Raw genomic sequence first — 23,893 nt, 5'->3', positions numbered from 1 at the left:
TGGCACTACAGCATATTGAGAAACAGTCTGGCTAGTAGAGCCAAGGGACTGACATCACACCTCTTTTGCCAACCAGAACACTAATTTAATTTACTGACAAACGCCAAAGATCCTTCATGTGTGTACAGTCCATAGCAGAATAGATTCTTGACACCAATGGTTGTGGAAATTTCAACAATTCTTGTGTTAGTGTTTGTTAGGTTTTTTCTCTTTCTTCCTGGGCTTCACAGGCTATTTGGTACAGATCGCTGCAGGAGCCACATTTGTCAACAGAGCTGTCAATCAATCATCTTTTAAGCATCAAAAAACGAATGGAAGCGTAATGTAGCACTATGAGAGATTACTATGAAGGAGAACAATTGATGATGTGTGTTTTAATTTTCTAGTTTGACCCATGTTTATGTATCTGTTATAATGGAGGAGTCAGGCTTTAAGACCCATACTGCAGCCAGTCACCAAGGGAAGCTCTATAAGTTGTGGCTTCACTTGAGAACGTTGTTGTTCCATCCATGTCATTATACAGTCTCTGGTAAGAACTGGTTCATGTAATTCAACTTGTGGGTCACCTGAAACTATTCAGATTATTCAAAAGTTTTAACACCAGCTCCTCAAAAGGCACAATGGAAATGTTACAGTTAATTGACCTTTGACTTAGGGTTAACCCTGACCCTACTTCATGCTCAATAAAATAATTGATTGGAACAAACAAAACCAAACAAGTCTGAAGCATTACTTTGGATGAGGATGCACTATTTGGGCTGACAGACATGCATAATGTTGTCACATATACACACTGAGTATTAATTTCAAGGTTAAATTAGCATTCCCCTCTTTCTCACACACACAAATCATCCATCCTATTGGTATGCCATCAGCCGTCATAATTTGAGTTATCACATGGCAGAGCTCATCTTTATATGTCGTCTTTATGCATGACTTGTTAGAGGAGGATATCTGATAAAGGCAGAACAATTTGCAGTGACTGAATGAACATAATGGCTGCTCCCTCCTCGATCAGTGGAGCAGGAAGCAGACGCAGAAATGAGGAAGACAGCGAGGACAGAAAGTCAACGCCTGCCGGGCTGGACTCACTCTGATGTCCCAGTGTTATTGTCCATGTCAAGGTTATAAAAAGGGTGTGGGTCAGGAATTAGGATGCATGCAGTGCTGTCATCTCAAAGGTGAATTTAACTGTCTGTACCTGCATGGATGGCTGCTTTATTCTGTACTATATGTTACAAAAGGATAATTACTATGTAAAGCATCTTATGAAGCATCCCTAGGTTTAAAATTCAGAATATATTTGTCAATTAAATCAAAGAAACGTTCCTATCTCAAGGTCAGTTTCTATGTTACCAAATCAGAACACATTTCACATTCAAGTCTCCATCTTCCATCCTGTGACACCCACACACACCTGGAGACACGCACACACACACAGCTTAGTGCGTGTACGTCACTGGTGTTTTTCCTTCACACTGTTTGGGCTTCTTGGTGAATTGAGGCTGTCAGGGAAGCTTCATTAGTCGTCACAGGGAGGGAAGGCTGTGACTCATGCCTGCGTGAATAGAGACCAATGGGCAGCGCGAACCCCACGTATAAATAACGGTTTAAAATACTCTTGAGGGAAAAGAAAGGGTCACTCGCGCGCGTCTGGATGGGATTTTATTAGTGCGCTCTGTTGGTATTCCTCCTCCGTCTCCTCCACTGGACTGTTGTGCTGCTTGTCGCGCCTTTGGGTGCCAACTGGAACATCTATAGTTTGTCTGGACTCGACAACCTGTGAGCCGGTAAGATGCCTCCTCCTTACTTATAGGCTCTATATTCCACACAGACAGGTGATTGTTTCACGCGTGTCTTATAGGACATATCGTGGAGATGTTTTGAGGGAATTATTGTCCCAAAACAATGAATAAATAAACAAATGTGTCATCCGATGGGGATTTTTTCATAGAAATCAGTCTAAAGCAAAGGACAGACTGAATCCATTAGTTGCTCAGTCTGTCCCTCATTTCAGGATGACATTGACTGATGAGGAGGATATTCTTGTTCAAAGTGCAACTTAATTAAACGTCGATTGCTGAGTTAATAGATTAATGATGAATGTGAACATTGTAGCTGCAGTTTGTGAACATTTAATATCAGACAACACATTTGTTTTTAGTCTGATTTGATTTTTCAAGCTTTACTGTCAGGCGTTTATTTGATTTATCATAATGAAATTGAGTAGATTGTTCTTTTTTTTTTTTTTTTTTTTTAAACGTCATTCTAAATAAAAGCCTTTATGATAAATTACAGTTTTTAACCGTCTGACTGACTGACTGACTGACTGATATTTTAGGACAACAATCATTTTCCTTCATTGTGCCATTATATATTTCCTATACATCCATTTCCCTGATAAAACAAATTTTCTGCACATTAACGTCAGAAACACTATATTTTATTGCAATCTGACTCCAAAGCCTATCTCCAAAATTAATGTACCCACAGAGACATTCTGTTATCACAAAAGCCTTTTCTACTGATGTGCGTATTGCTTGTGCGTCGTGCGCAATTCTCTCCAAATTGCGCGTCTTGATCCATAGCCCACCCAGCTCTCCTGCGGTGATAAATCTCTGCCGGTGACGCACAGTGGATGTGATATCATTTTCTGGTTCAACCCTGGCCCACATCTGAAACTGACTACTGTTATTTAAAACAAATATTAGGTGTAATTTTGATAGTCTGACCTGGCCTCTCCTAACAGGGCACCGTTTTGTTTGCAGTTGAATTATTTCCCAGCTGGAGATCAGACACCACAAGAGAAGTGATGGCCACGTCTGAACCGAGAGCCAGCGGCGGGGAACAGGACCCCAACTCTGCCAATTTAAGACCTCCGACAACAAGTACGTCCTCACACTCCTCCTCTTCTGTCTGTTATAGCTAATACCGCCAATCCAGTATCGATCCCCAGGGGGTAAATTCTCGTTAAGGCTGTCCCTCTCTGGAGAGCGCAGGCTGTGACAGGGACTCGGTGCCTTGCTCAGAGACACTCGTGCAACACGAGGGAAGACAAAAAAAACCCCAAAAACCTTTCACCCTCTCGCACCTCTCTGTCTGGCTCTGTCTAGCCCTCAGTCACCCTCTCTCTCTCTCTCTCTCTCTGTCTCTCTCTCTCCCTCCTTCTGTGTCTGATAAAAGCTGGTCTCGCCCGGGCCATTTGCTGTGTGGGCTCCGTCGTTAATCATTCCGGTTAAAAACAGAGCCATCACAGCTGCCTGTCGCTGCCTGCGAGTCAGCGGAGCGCGCCGGGCAGCAGACCTGGCCCAGATATATAATGCACAATTAAGTCCTCGTCTCATCTATGAGGGTTGTTGTTATTTATGAAATCATCCTATTGCTTCACATAATAAAATAATCATTTTTAACCAAAAGGCACTTCCGATCGAAGATATAGCCTATTGTATTTGAATTGCCCCCTTTATTCGCTCTAACACTCTCAAGGTCAAGGTTTGAGGAACATTTTTTTAATGATTCCCCCCCCCCCCCCCCAAAAAAAAATACGCAAGACAACTAATGCTATTTTTTTCTTTCATATTCCATCTTATCTCGCTTCCCAGCATGCTTCTGGGCCTTTGACACTGTAAACTGCACAGGAAGCTGCTAATAGAGAATATTTTCCAGCATTTTTTTTTTCCAAAGTGTCCACACGTAGCCTATTTACATTAACCTGAGAGTTAATTCATCATTGTAAGCCTTTGTCGCGCGAACAAAATGGAGCTTATTAATGTGCACTTGAGCAGCCATCTGCAGCGCAACGAGAGATATAATTATAGGTTCTTATTTTCAGCCGAGTGTCAAAGGAAATCCAGTTCCTAGGGCCAATGTGCGATTCAATTTTTATATTTCTCTATATCGAATATTTTTGATCTTTTATTTCCCTTTGGGTGTCAATAAAAAGCTCCACAAAAACCTGAGAGTTATTTCAGCTGTGACTCTGTACCGGGAGCAACCCATTAAAAAGAAGTTGTTGTTGTGTCTGACTTGCTGGTATACTGCTGCTGGATGTTGCCATTATCTCTCCGCCACGCTCCATCTCACGCCTCGCGGCTTGTATACTGTGTGTGTGTGTGTGGGTGTGGGTGTGTGTGCGCGCGCCTGTCTGTGTGTTCTGCCTTGGCCTCAGTCCCTCGAGCTGTTCTCTTTTTTCCCCTCACAGTGAAATGGCTTCAGTGAATTTAAATACTTGTTTTTCTTTTGAAAGTTTTCCATCAGGTGTAGCTTCATCCGCCGCCTTGCCTCGCTCTGCCTTTGCTCCATCTCTGCTTTTCTGTGTGTATGTGTGCGTGGGAGTGTGTGTGTATGTGTGTGTGTGTGCATGTTGTGTGCACTGTATGTAAGAGACACTATGTTCTATAAGTTTCTGCATAGACTTCCTGGCCTTAGACATCAGCAGCTCGCTGCAGTCACATACTGTGTTTCACTCAATTAATTCCTGCCCTCCTCCGTGAGCTCATTTCACGGGCGTTAACTCCACTCCGCCCCTTGGCTGGGTGTGTGCGCGCGGCGTGGATGTGCCGCGCGGCCCTCTGTTGGCGCTTATTGATTGAACTTAAATCGGAAATGTTATCAGACTCATCCTGACATGATTAGTGGGTGCTTTGGTAAATACAAATGTGGATGAGTCATCGACAGACAGATGAATATTTAGCCAAAACATAATAAGAAACAGATTTATCCACAAATTCAACCTGAGGGGTTCACACACCTGGCCAAGAGCCGTCCGCTTCTCGCTTGCTCTGTGCTCTCTGTGCTCCATCATGCAGCTTTCTCTCCATCACCGCCGCTTCTCGCAGTCCGCGGCCTGCTCCAACTCAAACTCAAACGTTCATTCTGTTTTAGCAAACGATTACGCGTGGATGCACGGATGCACACGGAAACTGGGGATGAAGATTTGTGGTAAGTTTGTTTTCGGCGCAAAAACATCCCACTCTGTCCATTCTAACATGTATTTATGAAATCTTTTTTACACATAACAAAAGAAAATGCTGTTTGAGGAAGGAGCTGTGGTAAGATCCATCGTAATGTGCACTCCTGTGGCACTTTTCCCCTTTTTGAATAAGTAGACCGTTATGGAGGCCCGAAATAGGCCATAATAAAGGCTGTTAGAGCGGGACAAACACAGCGACTGTCACTGTGCGTTTCCATCTTCTAAAGGTCAGTGGACATTAGCCTGTAGGTCTGATGATGAGAGCCCCGTCTCACCGCCCCCGACCGCCCCTCAACCTCCCCTGTCTCCTCCATTTCAGCACCACGAGAGAAAAACCCTACTGACAGGCCTGGAAATATAGCTTTTACACCACAGTATTTCTCTCAACGCATTCGCGAATAAAGGAGTGTTTTCTATCCCCCATTTATGTGTTTGGTTCTTTCAAAAAATATGTGCCATTTTCCCCCCTGAAGGCCTTTTTGAAATGTCTTTGTCAGCCTGTTCTTGAGAGGAGAAAAGCAGATATGACGCTGCACAGAAGGCGTGTTTATTCCTCTGTCATTTGATGGAATGTGATTCTTTACTGTTTGATAAACATGCATGGGTTGACATGTGTCCAGCAGCTTTGCATAGAAAAATGAATGCCATTCATAAATGGTCATTTAACAAAGCCTGCTCGATAAGTCAGAAATCAACTTAAACCCAGAGATCGAACATGTTTGCTATTTCCATCTCTGAGAATGAGAAATTGACAGATATATTTGATTGGTCTTAATGACATTTTAATGGACTGGAATGGAAGTTGAATGGAAATATATTGAATGGAAATATTTCTACACAAAGGCCGTGGCAGTTAAAGGGTCTCACATATTGATTTTAAATGTGTAATTAAGTATTTAATGAGAAGAGAATTTAGACTTCATTGAAAATATAGTACTTAATATTTTATTGGCTACAGCCTAACCATGATGTGTGAGGTCCACGTGTTTTGCACACAATTAGGCTCGAACATTATCCCAGATACATTATCGTGCAGATAGAGGTCTATGAAAACACTCAGGCCCTGAGGGTTCAGACTGCCGTGGGACTCTGTGCTTCCTTCATTAGACCCCTTTTTCATGGTATGGATTTATCGGCTGTGTTGGGTCATAACCACTACGGGGTTTTCTGCCCCTGGACGGCATGGGTGCAACCTGGCAGGGGTGTGGTTGTGACGTGATGGGGTGGGGCGTGCACCCTGTATTGGCTTGTGTGTTCACATAAATTGTTTTCATGGGAATCCCCTCCACCAGAAAAACATTTCGCATTATAGAGTTAAGACCGCAGGATTTTGTCTTAAGACACCACAGATTTTCTAAAAAGCTCTTTTATTAAAAAAAAAACAAAAAAAAAAAAACGCTTTCATCTTTTAAAATTCCTCTTCATTTTTTATTTAAATATTTTTGTTCATCCATTTTGCGTCTGTGATGGAGGTGTTTGGTGATAACTCGTGCCCTTCGCCGTGTAACACCCTAGGGTTCCTGCAGAAGAACAACAGCCTGGATGAGAAGGGGAGGCTCGCGGGCCAGAAGAACCTGCTCTCCTGCGACAACAGTGACAGGGACGCGCGCTTCCGCCTCTCCGAGACCGACTTCTCCAACTTGTTCGCGAGAGGTGAGAGTTCAACCTGCGACACGCTTTCTACATAAAGCATAGGCTACTTTGTAAAACAAAATATAGCTATTTTATTGAAATATTAACGTTTGAGCTGTGTGTTCCCAGCTTGCAATACTGTGTTCCAAAAACATTCTGTTAATATTACTGAGAATGTTACTGTAATGTTTTCAGCAGGAAGTTTTATTTGTGTTCACAGAATGTTCTCGGATAACATCCTCTAAAAACATTCATAAAATGTTAAGTGACAACAGTGCCTTAATGTTCTTGAAAAGTTCTCAGCTGGTACTTTACTTTATGTTCTTAGATTAAATACTCTAAAAACATTCAATAATCTGTGACCCAAAGAATGTAGCCTAATCAAAACATCTTTTGAATGTGAAAGATAAAACATTCAGTCTTTGTTCTAATGAAATATCACTGGAATATTCTTAAATAAAACCCTTTGTGATTTGGGGCATCAGAAACATACTGAAAACATTTTTTACATGTTGCTTTGAGAATGTTGCTTCTTTGTTATCAAGTAACATTATAGCAACATTTTATAGGAAACATTCAATAATTTGTTGCCTAAAGAATATTCTCAAAACATCATCTGAATGTTAAAGACAAAATGTTCTTCTTTTATTAATGGTTAACAATAAAGGAACATTATTTAAATAAAAAACATCCTTAAGATGGTCTTTGAACATTGCACTCAAAACTGTGACTGTTATTTAAAGATTATCAAAACATCATCTGAATGTTAAAGACAAAATGTCATTAATAGTTAACAAAAAAAGGAACATTTTTAAATCGATAAGCCTACATTACATTATACATCACTTAGCATGGCAAGTTGATTTACAAAGCACAATTCACATATACAGCAATTTAAAGTGTTCTGCAGGGTTTATATACTCAAAATAATAAGACCATTAAATATGACATTAAACAACAAAAGACAGTGAAATGCAAATATTAAATAGGCCTATATAAAATCAGAAAAGACAGAGATAAGATGTGTGGCCTAAATACAATTTGGAAAGAGAAAAAAACATTTAGATACAAATCTATAGTTCATTCAAAGTAAATAAATGCTGAATAAACCAAAATATTTAATGTAATATTGTAAATTAAAAATGATTTGTGAAATAAAAGTGAAAAATAAAGCAAAAGTGATTGTTGTGACAGTTGAGATTAAAGACCTGTTTTAAATGATCTCACAGGTTCAGAAAGTCTCAAGTACTCGGTTGTTCAACACTTGAAGAGCATTAGAAAGCTGACTCACCCAGCTTGGTCCTGATTCTGGTAACAATGAGTAAACCTTTGCTTTAGGACCTTAAGGGTCTGCCCCAAAACGCACAAACAGATCTGATCTGGTAATTTGGCTCAAGATCATTTAGTGCTTTATAAACCAGGATTAAGATTCTAAAATCAATCCTCCGATACACAGGTAGCCAGTGTTGGGTTAGCAATTGATGTATTGATATTCTTAATTAGATTTACGTTTGGTCAAAGCAAGAACCTACTTCTGTTTCAGACACCTGTGAAAATAATAATGGAGTGGCTGACATGATTTCAGGTTTCTGAATCACATATCTGGTTTAACATGCTCAGCAAGATGGAAGGAGCCTCTGGTAGGCTCAATATTTAAATGAATGTTCTAAACAAAAAATCCTTTCCCCTCTCAGACTTGCTGCCAGCCAAAAATGGAGAGGAGCCAACCATACAGTTTCTGCTGGAGATCGTTGAAATCCTCACCAATTACGTGAAGAAGACCTTCGACCGCTCCACTAAGGTTCTGGACTTCCACCACCCCCACCAGCTGCTGGAGGGCATGGAGGGATTCAACCTGGAGCTGTCAGACCAGCCAGAATCCCTGGAGCAGATCCTGGTGGACTGCAGGGACACGCTGAAGTATGGAGTCCGGACAGGTAAGCATGGGACACCTTCAAGGCAAAGCTGAGGGAACATGATTAACAAGCTGCAGCTCTTTGAATTATTCATGAGGTTGGATATTATTTTAATGTGTGAGATGAAAGGACGCTGGAATGTGAGGCTTTACAAGACCAATAACTTAAAAGTCTTTCAGCTCAGAATATACTATTAAATCTACAAACAACATACATATCATCATACACATTTTTATGGAAACACTTACATAAAACTAGAGTTTAAAAATGACTTTAAAGTAATTCTGTGATGTTTAAATCTTCAAAGATATATATATAAAAATGTTCATTTATTAAAAATGTCTTATTTTATCACTGTCATACACATTATTGGAAAAAACAAACCCTTAATATCAGTGCTAGAAAATAATATTATACATCAATTGTATTATATTTACATCTCCAAAGGTTGCTTGTGTAATACTTTAACACAAATGTGTCCTTCTTCAACACTGTAATTGAAATAAATAGCGACTGAAGTTCCCTTCAAGTCAAACCCACAGAGAAGAAGCTGTTTCTAGTTAGTGTACAGCCCATTACAATGACTGCCTTATTTATTGTCCCCCTGGTAATTCTCTTGACATCCCCCCTTTTCTCTCCCCTCCACTTATTAAAGCGAGTGTTGCCTGAGGGGATCCTAACACGGCTGTTTCAAGCTGTTAAAAACGACAGCGCTCAAACTGTCCCCTGGGTTTTATAAATCACGCAGAGTCTACAGTGTCTACAACTCAGCTCCACTTTTCTTTCGGAGATGTGGAAATAGTTTTTTGTGTTATTTTGGTGACTGATTTTATGGAGTTGAACTGGAGGAGCTGTCCATGGTCCTGAAACATGAATCTGCTCTGTCTTTCTTTTTTTTTTCTCATGTATTATTACTAAAATACTACATTTATCTGTGATGAAAACAAACTTAATGTGCATGTGATTCCATTAGATATTTTATAGAAGTCATACAGCTTTATATAGCAGATATTTATGATGTGAGCAGCACCGCTCCACTTCCACTCTGTGGTTAAACCCATGACTGCATTTATGCTGGAGGCATGTTGACGGTGACTGTGTGTGCAGGTACCTTACAGTCTAACGGGCTGTCATAGAGCCTTGTTACCAGTGTAATTATGGTAGACTGAACTCTGCTATGTCAGGTCCCTCAGGTTTCGTGGCTGACCAGGGGAATACAAACACGGAGTAGGAATGCATGTGAAAGCTAATTGAAGAACATTTTTTTCTTTTAATTGTTTCTTTTTGTTTCTCCTTCTCTATAACATAGTGGTCAGTCAAGTCCTTATATCCCTTAATTAAACCTAAGCTAAAATACATTGCTATAGCTAGATGGGCCTATAAAATACACAAAAATAATCAAAATACACAACGAACAGGAAGCTAGAGACCTGACATGACCACGTGAATCTGTTCCAGTTTGAGTTTCACATATAGATCCACTTTGAATGACAGAGGTGAATCACATAATGAGTCCTTGAACACAAAAGGCTTTTTTTCAAAGTGCTGATTTCCAAAAGAGCATGTTCAAAAAGCATTTATAGATGAGTTTAAGATGAGGAAAATTTAATAAAAACAAGTAAAACTTCATTTTATATCATATTTTACATTTTAAAAGCTTTATTTCTATTTCTTAATATATAGCCTAACACCATGACACTCTGATTAAAGATCAGGCATTAAGAGAGTTTGTGTTTTATTTGTTGTGTTCAGGTCACCCTCGATTCTTTAACCAGTTGTCTTCTGGTCTGGACATCATCGGACTCGCTGGAGAGTGGCTCACCTCCACCGCTAACACCAACATGTAAGTTCTAAAACATAAACCAGCACAATCACCCTTTTTTGAGTTCATGTATGAGGCATGATTATTATGTATACAAGGGAATCCCCCCTATATGTCAAGACGGATCAACTGAGAAATGTTTGTAGGCCACTGGAAATAGCCTCCGGTCAGTTTCATATAAACCCATAGCTCTCATGGTGTTCCTCTCAGCAACGGGTCGGTTATATAAAGTGTTTATTTTGTCCTGTAGAGACGCTTTATTGACGGACGGCAGGCTGCCACTATGCTGTGCTGTATATGGAAGCAGCCCGGCCTCAGGGGTAGTTAGATTGCATATTGATCTCAGGTCACAGTTACATGGTGGTCCAGTCTGATAGAGGGCATGAACCACATCAAAGACACGGGTACACACACACACACACACACACACACACACACACACACACACACACACACACACACACACACACACACACACACACCTCCTGTAAAAAACGATGTAACTCTGTGTTATGATTACTGCATAGAGTGAGAAACATGGTGCTAAAACTAATAATACTATGCATTATGAGAACACTGGATATGGACACACAAACAGACCCACACACACACACAGTTAAAAACATTCACAAGCCTATTTTAAACCAGTATAGGTACTCACAGTGGAGGACTGAGTGAACACACCATTTTTTTGTCCATTTCCCCATTGCAGTTTACATCAACACATCAAAATTATATCTTAAGGCTGATATTTGGACCTCATAAAAGTATCTAAAATGTCCAACACGGGACAAAATGTACAAAACTTAAAGACTGAGTATAATTGTTATTGGCTCATGTGACATGTGGGACATTTGGTCTTTAAACTTCTAATAATAGTGAAGCCAGCTCAACAGACTTTCCTCAAAGTCAGAGGAACATCGTCAAACGTCTTTTTGTCTATCTACTACCTGAGAATGTTTCAACTATCCAGTGGAAATAATTAACATCACACATATTCAGGGCTGCAACCAGTGATCACTGTTTGTCTGAGATCATTGATCTACTGTTATTATAACCTTTATTTGTATTTAAACTGGAAAATTCAAGGAGGTTACTGTCATTTACAGTGACGTTGAGTGACACACAAGTCAAACACAATTACACAACAAAATACAAAATACAAGGTGAAAACAGAGGAAGTTTAACAAATGCAAAAGCAATGATGAAAATGGAGAAAATCCCATAAAATACATGATAAAATATGACATTCACTTAAAACAGTTGAAGAATGATACACTGTGGTTTTTGATCATGATTTTAAATAATTTTGAAGGTTGTTCCAAGAATATTAAACATTTAAAATGTGCTCACCACACTCTGAAAAAGAGTGAATTTAAGGGAATAGGAAAGTGAAACTGCACAGAATGATTTAGTCTTTTATTATATCACAGGACCTTCATTTTACCAATGCAGAACTGCTCCTCTGTAAACCTTTCCCCCAGAAATCATCTTGGATTAAAGATGTACTTTAAATATGGAGAAGGACCTGTAGTGGATTCCATTTTTGAAAAATATATGTGATTATAATGGACAGGTACTCTGATTGAGATTTTCAGGGATCCAATCTTTTCATTGAGACATCTCAAAACCAAATCCATGAAATATCTACGAAGTGTTAAATCTTTCACATTTCGTCTGTGTTTCTATGACTTCATTTTCCTGATGAGACATCTCAAATGCCTGTTTTTTTCTCCCTGTCAAAACCCTAAAAATATGTTATAATGTAAGACAAAGAGAAGCAACACATTTTATTTTTCTCAGGTACATTTTACAAAAGAAATGAAAGATGATTTGGTTTTAGGCCTGATCTTAAGTATGAAAAAACATGAAATGACAAGAAAACAACAAGGCATGAAGATGATGAAGCTAAAGACATTAGGCAATAAAACTGATGTTATTAAAAAGGAGAATTAGATCAATCTAAATCAGTCGCTAAAATGTTTAAGTACAATAAATGTGCCTCAAACGACAACAGTACCTGCATACAGCAGGAAGGCCAAACAAGATAAGTACTGCACAAAGAACCAAATACATTTCTCCTAAACACAAATTTAGCATTCAGTATCCCCTTGCAGCTGCTTTTCTCTCCCCAAGTCCTGCTGCCAAAGAAAAGATCAATGCGAGGATAATAAACCAAGAGCTCAAGGAAAATTGAGACACTTAATTTATCCCATTTCTAAAAACATTAGCTGAGCAAACCGCCCCCTCCTTTTTGGAAAACTTTCCCATCTCATCTCCGGGGTTGGAAGAATGCCCGAAGAGACAGGGCCATTGAATTCACACACTTTCATAATGACACACTCGCACATACACATACACACACGCACACACGCACACCAGCTCTGGCTGTCCCAGATACAGCAGCCAGGGTTTCCAGTCCATTGACTGCAGGCTCATTGTGAGCTGGTCTTAGCAGATAGGCCAGCTGGGCCCCACACTGACACACAATGTCCTCCGGCTGCACAGAAAACCCTGTCACCAAGGGGAAACTGGCTCTGCAGCTCCCCGTGGAGCCTCATTCTGGATCTATGTCCCTACGGACCTAGACTGACTCAGTGCTCCTTTTGAGGGACTGAGAGGAGAATGTGCTCAGGGGTCAGAGGGTTAGTCACATACACACAGACACACACATGTGGACACACACAATGAACACAGACACACACATCGAGTGCCCTTGATGATGATAATAAGGGCATTTAGGGGCCGTCCCTAGAGACAGGCAGGTGACTGAGGGGTAATTTTCACCCTGAAAAGACCAATGATTGGCTCTGATTGTGATAATGATCACCATTATTGTCATTACAGCGTGAAATGACTCACAGGGAGAAGGAGAATTTTAAAAAGGTGCACTGGTTTTGTGCCTTTGCTGCCATAGCTGACATGTAATTTCAGACAAAATGAAATTAAAACATCCAGGAGGATAATGTGTCTCTTTTTTTTTAGCATAATTTTAATTTATCAAAGAACAAAATATTTCTCAGTTTAAGCCAGTAAGATATTTCAAAACAAGACATTTAGTCATCTCTGTGGCTTCATCCCGCTCTGTGCATAGTCGAAGCCCAGCGGTCACCATCTGATCGGGTGTACTGACGAGAAGCTAATGTTGCGTTCAAATCCATCCTGTGGCTGAGCTCCCACCACGAACAATTACACAAGAAAAATGTCTTTTTCTACGCTATTTCAGCAGCCTCCTGTTTATAGCTCGATTGCTATCTATACCTCACTGGAATAAATGCAGGAGTAAGGCGGTATGTATGGTGTGGGTTGTTTGTAGTCATAGAAACACAGACAAAAAGGGCAAGATTTAGCACTATGGTAGATCTTTGGATTTGGTTTTAAGCTGAAATGATTGGACCCCTGAAAATCCAAATCAGAACAGCTGCCCATAATTACATATAGTCACTGTCACTGGCAGAAACCTTGTATCCCTGAAACCTCTGCTTTCCAGGAAGTAAAAAAATATGTACATTTTTTTTCACATAACTAAACACTGCAAGAGATTCAACAACAAGCTCTTAATACTTTTAATCTGTGAAATTTTAGAAAGCCTACTGAGTTGCATAAAAGGAGATCCAATGCATTGATTAACGCAAAAAATAAAAATGATGAAATATGGAGATACAAGGTTTCTGCCCGACAGCAACGATATGCTTTTCATATCTTTCATATTTCAAGTGCATCTTAAATCCATGATGATGTTCTGGGGAAAGGTTTACAGATTATCCAACATTATTATACGACTAACTCTGCATTATATCATGTGTAACAGACTGGCTACATGCAAGCTGTTTTATTGTAGCATCTCTGACAAACAGTATGCTTTCCCTCTGCATGAGTATCTGTGCCAAACCCTGGCTGTTAAGATAAGGTGCTGCTGAAATCATTACTGCAGATGCTATCATAGGATCACAGTCCTTTGTATCTCATGTTGTTTTCTGCATCATAATGAGTACACATTTTGACTCCTCTTAACACTCGCCTCACAGCTGAAAATCCAGTAACCCAAATTCCAGATTCATGATCATATATATACACACATATATAGATTGAGTACTCTAAGGAAATGTGTCTTTCTCAGCATGAGGGACAGATCAGATCTTCCTCCATCCTCTCTCTGAGCGTTACTGATAGGTGTTGGGTGCATACACTTCCTCACTTCTTGTCCTTTCTGTCGTTTCCCTCTCTTTTTTAATCCTGTTTTCTGCAGCATCTTTTTCGTCTTGCTTTATTTTCTTTAATGCTGTCCTTGCTCTGCTTTCACGTCACCCCCTTCTCCTCCTTTGTTTCCTCCTGTCATTGTTTTCCTCACTGCTTTGTTTTACATCCACAATTCCCTCTCCTCCCAGCCTCCGTCTCCACGCCTCCCTAAATCAAACTCTGAAGCACTCCGGTACTCTTTGGACCCAGAGAGGAATCCAAAAGGGAGTGAAGATCATATTAATGCTGTTTCAGATGGTACTGGTGTCGGTGCTGCTGGTGGGAGTGGAGGAGGGTTGTATAACTGGCCTCATTATGAGCAGGACAAACAGGGATCAGTCCTGAGGGTGTGTGGGAGACAATCAGACTGTCAGCCAAAAGAGGCCAGGGCCAGAGAGTTGAGCTCTCTGCGACACATTTAATCGACTATTGCCCCTCTAGAAGTTTTGCTGTTGTTTGAGAAATTCTTCAACTTTTTCATATCTTTTCTTATTTTTAAGGGAAAGGAGATAAGAAACTGAAGACTGAGGTCATGCCTTGAAAAGCAAATTGAAGCACAGTCCTTTTTGCTTAATGCGTGATATAGAGTCTCTTGCTCTGGAAGATATTTTTCTTAAGCCAGCATTTGGGTTACAACCATAGACTGTATAAATAATGGACGTAATATCCGTGACGTCACCCATCTGTTCCTGAGCGCTGTTTTGAAGCCAATCGTCAGCGGGAGCCATATTGGAAATGCGGAACTCAATCAAACTTAGGCTGTTTTCAAAACCACCTACCATACTAGCACTACGTACTGATTTGGCCAAAATTCAGTATGTAGTAAGTAGTATGTGAACAAGAGCAAAATCTGCAGTATGCCAAAACTCCCCGGATGTCTCCTGATTCGAGAAAATTTCCCATTTTGCATCGGACCAGTCTGCCTCACATACTGTTTCCCACAATGCACAGCGTTCGTTCCGCTTCTTCTTTTTCCTTTTTTTTTACGGGGGAAACTCGGTTTTTAGGTGCTGTGGAAATTATTAAATTACATAAAAACCACTTCTTAACTTTTTAATCCAGTGACGTCTGGTCCAGCATACTACAGACCAGATCCAACAGAACAGTCATACTACATACTAAATTCAAAAGCAGTATGTAGTACTGCCTACTACATTCGTAGGTAGTATGTAGCAGGCCGTTTAGAAAACAGCCTGAGTGTGATGTAAAGAGGCAGGCAATGAGCCTCCTCACCAAACAGCTACAGTGTTCCCTCCTGTCAGTCAAGTCAGTCATGTCCTTAAATGGGCAAAACTCACAATCCTAATATCTATTGAATCGTCGAGTTATAAAAAAATTCACCCCCGTACAGTGGTATGGGCTTCATATTTTGAGACTGGAGGTTGCTGCTTGGTTACAACCTTTGGTTTGTTTTCAGTAAGCTTTTTTGGGATGGGTGTCATCTATACTCAGACCACAGGGACATGACCAAGATAGATTCATTTTATCTTTCGTTAAGCAGTAACTTAAAGCATTTTAATCAGTCTTCATGTTTCTAACAATTCCTCCTTAGTAGTATTTTTCCCTTATACTATTCTCCTTCCTTTTCTCCTCATGAAAGAATTTAATTAACAACAATGGTGTCATCATCAATTTGTGAATTTTTAGGGTCAAACAGAGGCTGTTATCTCTTTAAAACACACTGTCTTCCTGGCTCACTCACACACACACACGCACACACACATGAAAATCCTCTTCAGCCATCACATCAGTCCCATTCAGGCTTGCAGCGCAGATTGGCAGGATTGACAGATAGCCATCAGAGCTTTGTGTGCTTTAATTAAACTTCTGAGTGATTTTAGGAAGCATTTGAATATGAATGTTTGCTGCCCGACTGCTATCAGACACTTTTTAATTAGCTCAGTCAGCACAAGCTCCAGTTTGCGCTCTGTGTATGGAATTATAAAACAGCCAATGAAAAACCAATGAGTATGTTTGGCTGCTTTCTAATCTGCAATTATGTGTCTGCATAAGAATGTTCTTCTATTATTCCTTCCCACAAAGCGGTTTTAATGACTCTGCCGACAGTAATTTTGATGGACGTGCTTTAATGATAAATGTTGTGATGTGATTGACAGGTTCACCTATGAGATTGCACCAGTGTTTGTGTTGATGGAGCAGCTGACTCTGAGGAAAATGAGAGAGATGATTGGCTGGCCTGACGGCGAGGGAGACGGAATCTTTTCACCAGGTTAGTCGACAAATGACATCATCGATTAACATGTTAAGGAATCAGCAATATTATCACAATGCTAATTAACTACTTCCACTGGATATGCTCCTGCTTGTGACCCAAGCTCTTGCTGTGGAGATGGCTGAGTGTCCAACACAAATTAAACAACATATGTGAATTTGTATCATATCACAGGGATCACAGAATATCACAATTATTTGCTGTATTGACTCCATTATTTTCTCCTGACTGTAACACAATCAGTGTGTGGTTACTGCTGTCCAAGGTTCTGATGTGTGTCTCTACTCAACAGGCGGCGCTATCTCTAACATGTACAGCGTGATGATCGCACGCTACAAGTATTTCCCTGAGGTCAAGACCAAGGGCATGACTGCTGCTCCTCGCCTCGTCCTATTTACTTCTGAACATGTACGTCTGAACACCCACGCACGCACGCACGCACGCACGCACGCACGCACGCACGCACGCACGCACGCACGCACGCACGCACGCACGCACGCACGCACGCACGCACGCAGGCACGCACGCACGCACGCACACACACACACACACACACCAGGCACACTATTTTATGTGTTCTTAAAAAGCAGGCAGCACACCTCACTGGCTGCAGTTTGAGGCCTTTAAATAAGACTAACCCATGTGCAATGGTGTTATAATATATATATATATATATATATATATATTGTGTTTTTAAATGTTTTTCATTGTCTATTAAGAATTACACCTTTGACCTTGTGAAATAAAGCAAATGTGAGCTAAAGAATATATTAGCCTGATAATTTTAGCCTTTGTAGTTTCAATGGAAAAGATGAATTGTAAGACCTGTCTTGTCCCTCCAGAGCCATTACTCCATAAAGAAGGCTGGAGCTGCTTTGGGCTTTGGTTCAGAGAACGTGATCCTGCTGAGCACAGATGAGAGGTATGGGAACCAACATATTCTTATTTTGATTTATAGTGTTTCCTTCATGCACCAGAAAAAAACAGTGAGATATATACAGCATAAAACTGCTCATAAAAACAAGAGGAGAGAAGAATGACACCGCACTGACCTGAGTTGAAGACTTTTTCCCTTGAAATACCTGACAAAATGCAGGACTGTGTTATATATTTGGGGTTTAGTAATTAAATGCCAAGACCGAAGACAAAGCCACTTATGGTATCTGTAAAGCGAGTGTGTCTCTCATGATTGAGACCAGATCTCATTCACAGATCGGCGAAAGGAGCACAAAAGTAGGACAAGTTACCAACAACTGATGCAGATTTGTGTTGCCTTTTTAAGTAAACTGTCAACCGTCAAACAGCCAAGAAACACAGAGCCATAGAGCGTAATGTCCAAAGAGGATGAGCACATAAAAATTGTCTTAAAATGTGTGTAAACAGATGGTTTTAAGCTGTTGGTCCAAAGAGCTCAGGTTTTAATTGAGAGATTTTCTCAAGCTTAGCCGCTTAAAACTTTAAAACAAGATCTCAAGTTTTTAAGCTTGACCAAGGTAAACTTGGAAAACCCTGGGAAGAGGACCTTAGAGTTCCCCTTGTGGTTTGGGGTTAGGGTGTTCATAATGATTCTGTTGCCTGTCAGTATTAGGCTCTGAACATGAGTATCTGTACTTTAAGACTATACCTGAGATTGAGCTGGCATAAAGAAACTAATAGAGGTGCATTAGCAGTATGTCATGAAGGCAGGTAAAAAGAGATGTGAATGAAGAAAAATGCTAAAGGATTATACAGTAAATGTGCTGAATATCTTTGTGCACAATGCCCTGGAAAGAGGAGATGTATTCATTTTTCTTTTTTAGACCTTGTGCAAGATTATGATGTTTTATGTTCTCACAGAGGGCGAGTCATTCCTGCAGATCTGGAGGCCAAGATCATCGATGCTAAACAGAAGGTCAGTGTCATTTATCTCTTGTTTTTATTTTTGTGTGTGTATTTGCTGTCACTTTTTGGTCAACATGTGCCAAAAAATGTGATGAAATATGTCTTAATTTTTCTCCAGGGTTACCATCCACTCTTTGTGAACGCTACAGCCGGTTCCACTGTGTATGGAGCGTTTGATCCAATCAATGAGATCGCTGACATTTGTGAGAAGTACAACCTGTGGCTCCATGTTGATGTAAGTACCACACACAGGATCAGTTGCTGTAATCATTTTGTGATAGCAGAATAGTATTTGAACCGTGTCCTTGCCTCTTCAGGGAGCGTGGGGCGGTGGACTTCTGATGTCCAGGAAGCATCGCCACAAGCTCAGTGGGGTGGAGAGGTGAGAACATGGAAACAGATGACTGCATTGTAATGCTATGTAAACATCTTCAGAACATCAAGACATATTACATATGAGCCAAACCATATTTCCTGATTACCACTTATCTCAACAGGGCCAACTCTGTCACATGGAACCCTCACAAGATGATGGGTGTCCCTCTGCAGTGCTCTGCCATCCTGGTCAGAGAGAAGGTACAGGAAGCACGAACACAATGTCTACTATCCATTATGCCTGCAGTGTTACAACACCAAAGCTTCCTCTTTTGAAAATTCACCTGTACACCTGTTGATTTTAATGTCACCTTTTATTACCAGAGCAGTTTGTGAAAGCTTTACAAAGTGCTAACACGTCACGGGACAGAAAGGTTAAGACTGTGTGTACTCTGTGTCTCTAGGGAATCCTGTCTGGCTGTAACTCCATGTGTGCTGGTTACCTCTTCCAACAAGACAAACAGTACGATGTGGCTTATGACACAGGGGACAAAGCCATCCAGTGCGGCCGACACGTTGATATCTTTAAGTTCTGGCTCATGTGGAAGGCAAAGGTGAGATGGCTAAACTATGAAATGTTCTCTGATCAATAAATTGTCTTAAATAATTGATATGATTTTCTTCACACAGATGGTCTACATTTAAACTCATGTGGATATTATTGCTGACTGAGTTTTGTTTTCTTCCTGCAGGGCACCATCGGGTTTGAGCAGCACATTGATAAGTGTCTGGACCTGTCTCAGTACCTGTACAACAAGATCAAGAACAGGGAGGGATACGAGATGGTGTTTGATGGCGTGGTGAGCTTTCATGGTTTTCTATTAAAATGACTCTTCTTTAAATGTCAAATGAACATGCTTTCCATCATTTTAACAGTAACTCTCTAGCTCTTTCTCCTCTGTTTCACTCTCCAGGTGTGTAACTTTGTGTGTGTAGTAACTGTATTGATCTCTGTCTGCAGCCTCAGCACACCAATGTTTGCTTCTGGTACATCCCACCCAGCCTGAGAGGAATGCCTCATGGTGATGAGCGGCGAGAGAAACTCCACAGGGTAAGACACCAGTCTGAACTCAGGGAATACACAATGATAATAATGCTAACTACAAAGTTCTGTGCATGCTTAAAAGAGAGCAAAGCAACTGAAAGTGTGACGAAAAGTGTCAGTCAGCAGTGTGATTATTGCAGGGGAATTTTCAAATCTATAGAGACATTGGTTTTAGTCAGAAGACATTCTCTGTTTCAGAAAAACAGGATTGCCAACCTGAGGTAGACCAGCTGTTAAATGTATCTGGTTTAATATTTGTCTAATGCATAGCCCAAAAATGGAAAAGAGAAGGGGACATAGCTAACATGACATCACCAAATGGTTTGTGCAAACCTTTTGAAGCCAGGAGTTCGGTGTTTCAGCAATCACCACTTTCTGCTTTTAGAGCAGGCAGTCCCTGTTGAGACAAAGGTGTGGATACCGAGTGTTCCCTCCCGTCTAGTCTAGGGAGGACATTTCTGGAACAGACTTAGAGGGATTCTCTTTTTACATAATGAAGTGTCTTACTGCACAGACAGTATGTGGCACACCTAACAAATAAAGTCTTGGTCCACCTCTGTTGTCTCTGTGTATACATTAGCTCAAATTATGCTCCACAATAACATCTCATTCAACTGTTATGCTGATGATGCATGATTAAAAATCCTCCAAGTGCTTAAGCTGGAAACACTTTAAGGTGGAGACTGGATGTCACAAACTTCAATTAAAAAACTGAGGCGACCCCCACAAACTATTGCAGTCAGTGTTGGTCCAGACATTAAAGACACAACTTGGAAAGTAAAGCTAGATATTTAGGTGTAGGTTTTATATGCTATGTTTGTAAAGTAGATTATGCAGCTCACCTTAATAAGGTTAAACAAATACTTATTATTATTCCAGCTGACAAATCACTGGGATGGCAACTTTCCATTTACAGTTGGTCATGCCCTGAAGCACTCTCTTCTTCACTGTCTTTACATTGAAAATGAGACAATAATTTATAAATGAAGATCCTGCTTCTAAAAAAAAAAGATTTAAACTAGGTGAGATCATCAAATGATTGTACAAAGTTAATGAATCGCCTCAGAGGTAGGGTCATTCTTCACTCTGGTTTCATACAATCAGACATTTTTTAAAGCAGTGGTGTCTCCTTCACTGTTTAATAATAAGAGGCTATGTCCAATCCTTCTGTCCATGAAATTACTCCTGTTGAAGAAATGCTGGTTACAACCCTTTTAAGGAATGCAAGGCACTAATTGTTTTATTTTTTCCTCCACCAGGTGGCGCCAAAGATCAAGGCCATGATGATGGAGTCTGGGACCACCATGATAGGCTACCAGCCTCAGGGCCAAAAAGTCAACTTCTTCCGTATGGTTGTCTCAAACCCTGCCGCCACCCAGTCCGACATCGACTTCCTGATCGACGAGATTGAGAGGTTGGGTCAGGACCTGTAGATTTGTTGGACAGCGCCGCTCTAGTGGCAACATGGTGGAACTGCACGCTTAATCTGTTTTAAATCTAAGGAGGTGAAACACTCTCAGTGCTGCAGACAGACTAATAACAGGACGTGTTACGGTTCTTTCTGTCCCGTTTATTTTTGCCTGAAGCATTCTGACTGTTTCTCCAACGGAAGAGAAACCAACAAAGAGAGAAAAAGAAACAAAGAGAGAGAGAGAGAAAGAGAGAGAGAGAGACTGTGAGTTTAGCACTCGCTCGTCCATCATAGCTCCTCTGATAGACAAAATATATAAAAGTATCTGAAGGCTCCAGGCACAACAAACACTCTTAAACGTATGTGTGTGCTGTGGACTCTTTTAATGTGTGTGTGATCTACTTTCTTCAGTAATGTAGTTTGTCTTTTGATGCGTGTACGTGTGCCTGAGTGTATGTGTGTGTGTGTGTGTGTGTGTGTGTGTGTGTGTGTGTGTGAGTTTTTGGACAAACACTTAAAGGTAGAAAAGCACAGATTAAAAATATGAGAAACTAATAAAGTTATTCTGCTGTATCATACGTTTGCTACACAAAATTGAATGACAGGTGCTTCAAGCTGTACATTATATTTAATCCCAGTTCACATAAAGCAGTGTACATGCCCCTGTTGTGTGTGTGTGTGTGTGTGCGTTTGTTTGTGTGTGTCTATGTTGCACACCAGGTGTATCCTGTCATGTATTTTAGGCAAGCAGTGTGATAAAATAAGCTCAGTATGACCCAATGTGCACACCATAGGTAGCCGATGTGTCAAACTGAGAGAGAAAAAACTTGTCAGCTAAATTTGCAATATTTTCCCTCGTAGAAGATTTAGATTAAGATTAAAAATGTCTGCAGCTCTCCTCAGTCTGTGACGACTTTTAAACGCTGGCTCGTTATCTGTTTCATGCAATCATGTGATACCATGTGTGTTTATAGCATTGTTAAGACATTTGATTATATAAGAACAAATATTTATTGCATTTCCACTGTTTGCAGATTCAGGTATTTTATTGTAAATGTATCTTTATGTGTATTACACGGTAATACATGTGTAATGTAATCACAGGAAGTTTATTTATAGTGATTTTGTCAGCCAAAGAAAGAATCGGGAACAGAGCAATCCATCGTCCTACATATTATAGACCTTCTTATAGATTATAGGTGTTTGTAAAATGTGACCTTTTGACCCTTGACTGCGATGCAATTTCTATGGTGTGTTTCTTTCTGTGATTGTGAGTCTTTTTGACTGAATGTTTAGAGACGACTGACTGACTGGCCTTCTGATGAGATTAAGAATGAAGTCTTTTTAATCCTTATGGCAGTCATGCCGGTCTTTTATTTCAAAGGAAAGCACAAGGATGTGAGAATGTACTCTCCTATAGAGCCTGTAATGAAAGGGTTGTCGTATCCGTTTGAATCCTAATGCATTTACTGTAATATAATATATTATTGTAATACATATTACCTGTATTCTCAGTGTTATGGGAGCTCAGTGGGATATCTTGTATACAGAGTTCCTGTTTATGTCTTTGCACAATGTTCACCTTTCTTTCTTCCATTGTAAATGGATGTGTACTATGGCAGTATTATATAAGACTTATAATAACAAAGTATTTACGGTATCTAGGGACCATATGTGAATGGAACAATTGTATAAATCATATTTAAGGTAACCTGTGTACTGTATGTGGCTCCTGTATGTGACCAATCTGGTTTTTTAAATAAGCCAGCTGTAAGGGAACAATTCCCAGGAGGTTTTCAGTCGGCACTTTAACAGAATCAGAAAAAGATCTTTAAATAAAGTCTATTGAAGGGAAAACTAACTCTGACTTATTTAATCACACACACAAAGTCTCAGTCTCTCACACACTTGTAACAGACAAGCATATGATCTAAAACATCAGCCATCAACAAGTATACAATCAATGCACTGATCCAATACCAGATTCTAGGAGAGAAATGTTACGCAAAACAGGCAAAAATGATAGCAACCAGTGTCTTTTCCCATCACACTTTTTAAGGCCTTTTTTTTATTTGAAAAGAAAACCATCAAAGCTTTTAAAAAACACCAAATAAAGCAGCTCTATGTTAAAAATCAGAGTCTCTCTGATGCTATTTTGCAAACAGAATGTCAAAGAGGTAAGCTGCTGCTAATGTTAGCCAAACTTGTTTCTTAGCTCTCAGCTTGTCATTGAGTTCAGATTCCTAAGATATGATGAGACCAACAGTTCAGTGATAGTACTCATCTGTATGTCTTTGTATCTTCATTTGGAGAGGTACTCAGTTTTTGGGTGATACCCAAGTCAGGGTGAGGACAAATAGTGACCCA

The 23,893-nt window shown here is 40.2% G+C and overlaps 1 protein-coding gene across 2 annotated transcripts; it reads left to right on the top strand.

Annotated features, from left to right (window-relative positions):
• Positions 1-2,774: 2,774 nt before the first annotated feature.
• Positions 2,775-23,379, top strand: LOC117826252 (glutamate decarboxylase 1-like). 2 transcript variants are annotated; one of them, XM_034702189.1, is made up of 16 exons: positions 2,782-2,888; positions 4,885-4,941; positions 6,488-6,625; positions 8,299-8,541; positions 10,273-10,363; positions 16,699-16,811; positions 17,107-17,222; positions 17,657-17,736; positions 18,651-18,705; positions 18,814-18,930; positions 19,013-19,077; positions 19,193-19,271; positions 19,475-19,624; positions 19,763-19,870; positions 20,032-20,121; positions 21,375-23,379. In XM_034702189.1, the coding sequence occupies exons 1-16, from the start codon at positions 2,813-2,815 to the stop codon at positions 21,546-21,548; spliced, it is 1,752 nt and encodes a 583-aa protein (XP_034558080.1). In that variant the 5' UTR covers positions 2,782-2,812; the 3' UTR covers positions 21,549-23,379. The 2 variants fall into 2 exon arrangements, with proteins under 2 accessions (XP_034558079.1, XP_034558080.1); XM_034702188.1 differs by lacking the exon at positions 4,885-4,941 and having other exon boundaries at positions 2,775-2,888.
• Positions 23,380-23,893: the final 514 nt, after the last annotated feature.

The sequence above is a fragment of the Notolabrus celidotus genome, chromosome 15 (genome assembly GCF_009762535.1).
Source record: "Notolabrus celidotus isolate fNotCel1 chromosome 15, fNotCel1.pri, whole genome shotgun sequence".
Taxonomy (NCBI): domain Eukaryota; kingdom Metazoa; phylum Chordata; class Actinopteri; order Labriformes; family Labridae; genus Notolabrus; species Notolabrus celidotus.
The sequence above is the reverse complement of the archived record's forward strand: the minus strand, read 5'-3'. Positions and strand labels throughout refer to the sequence as shown.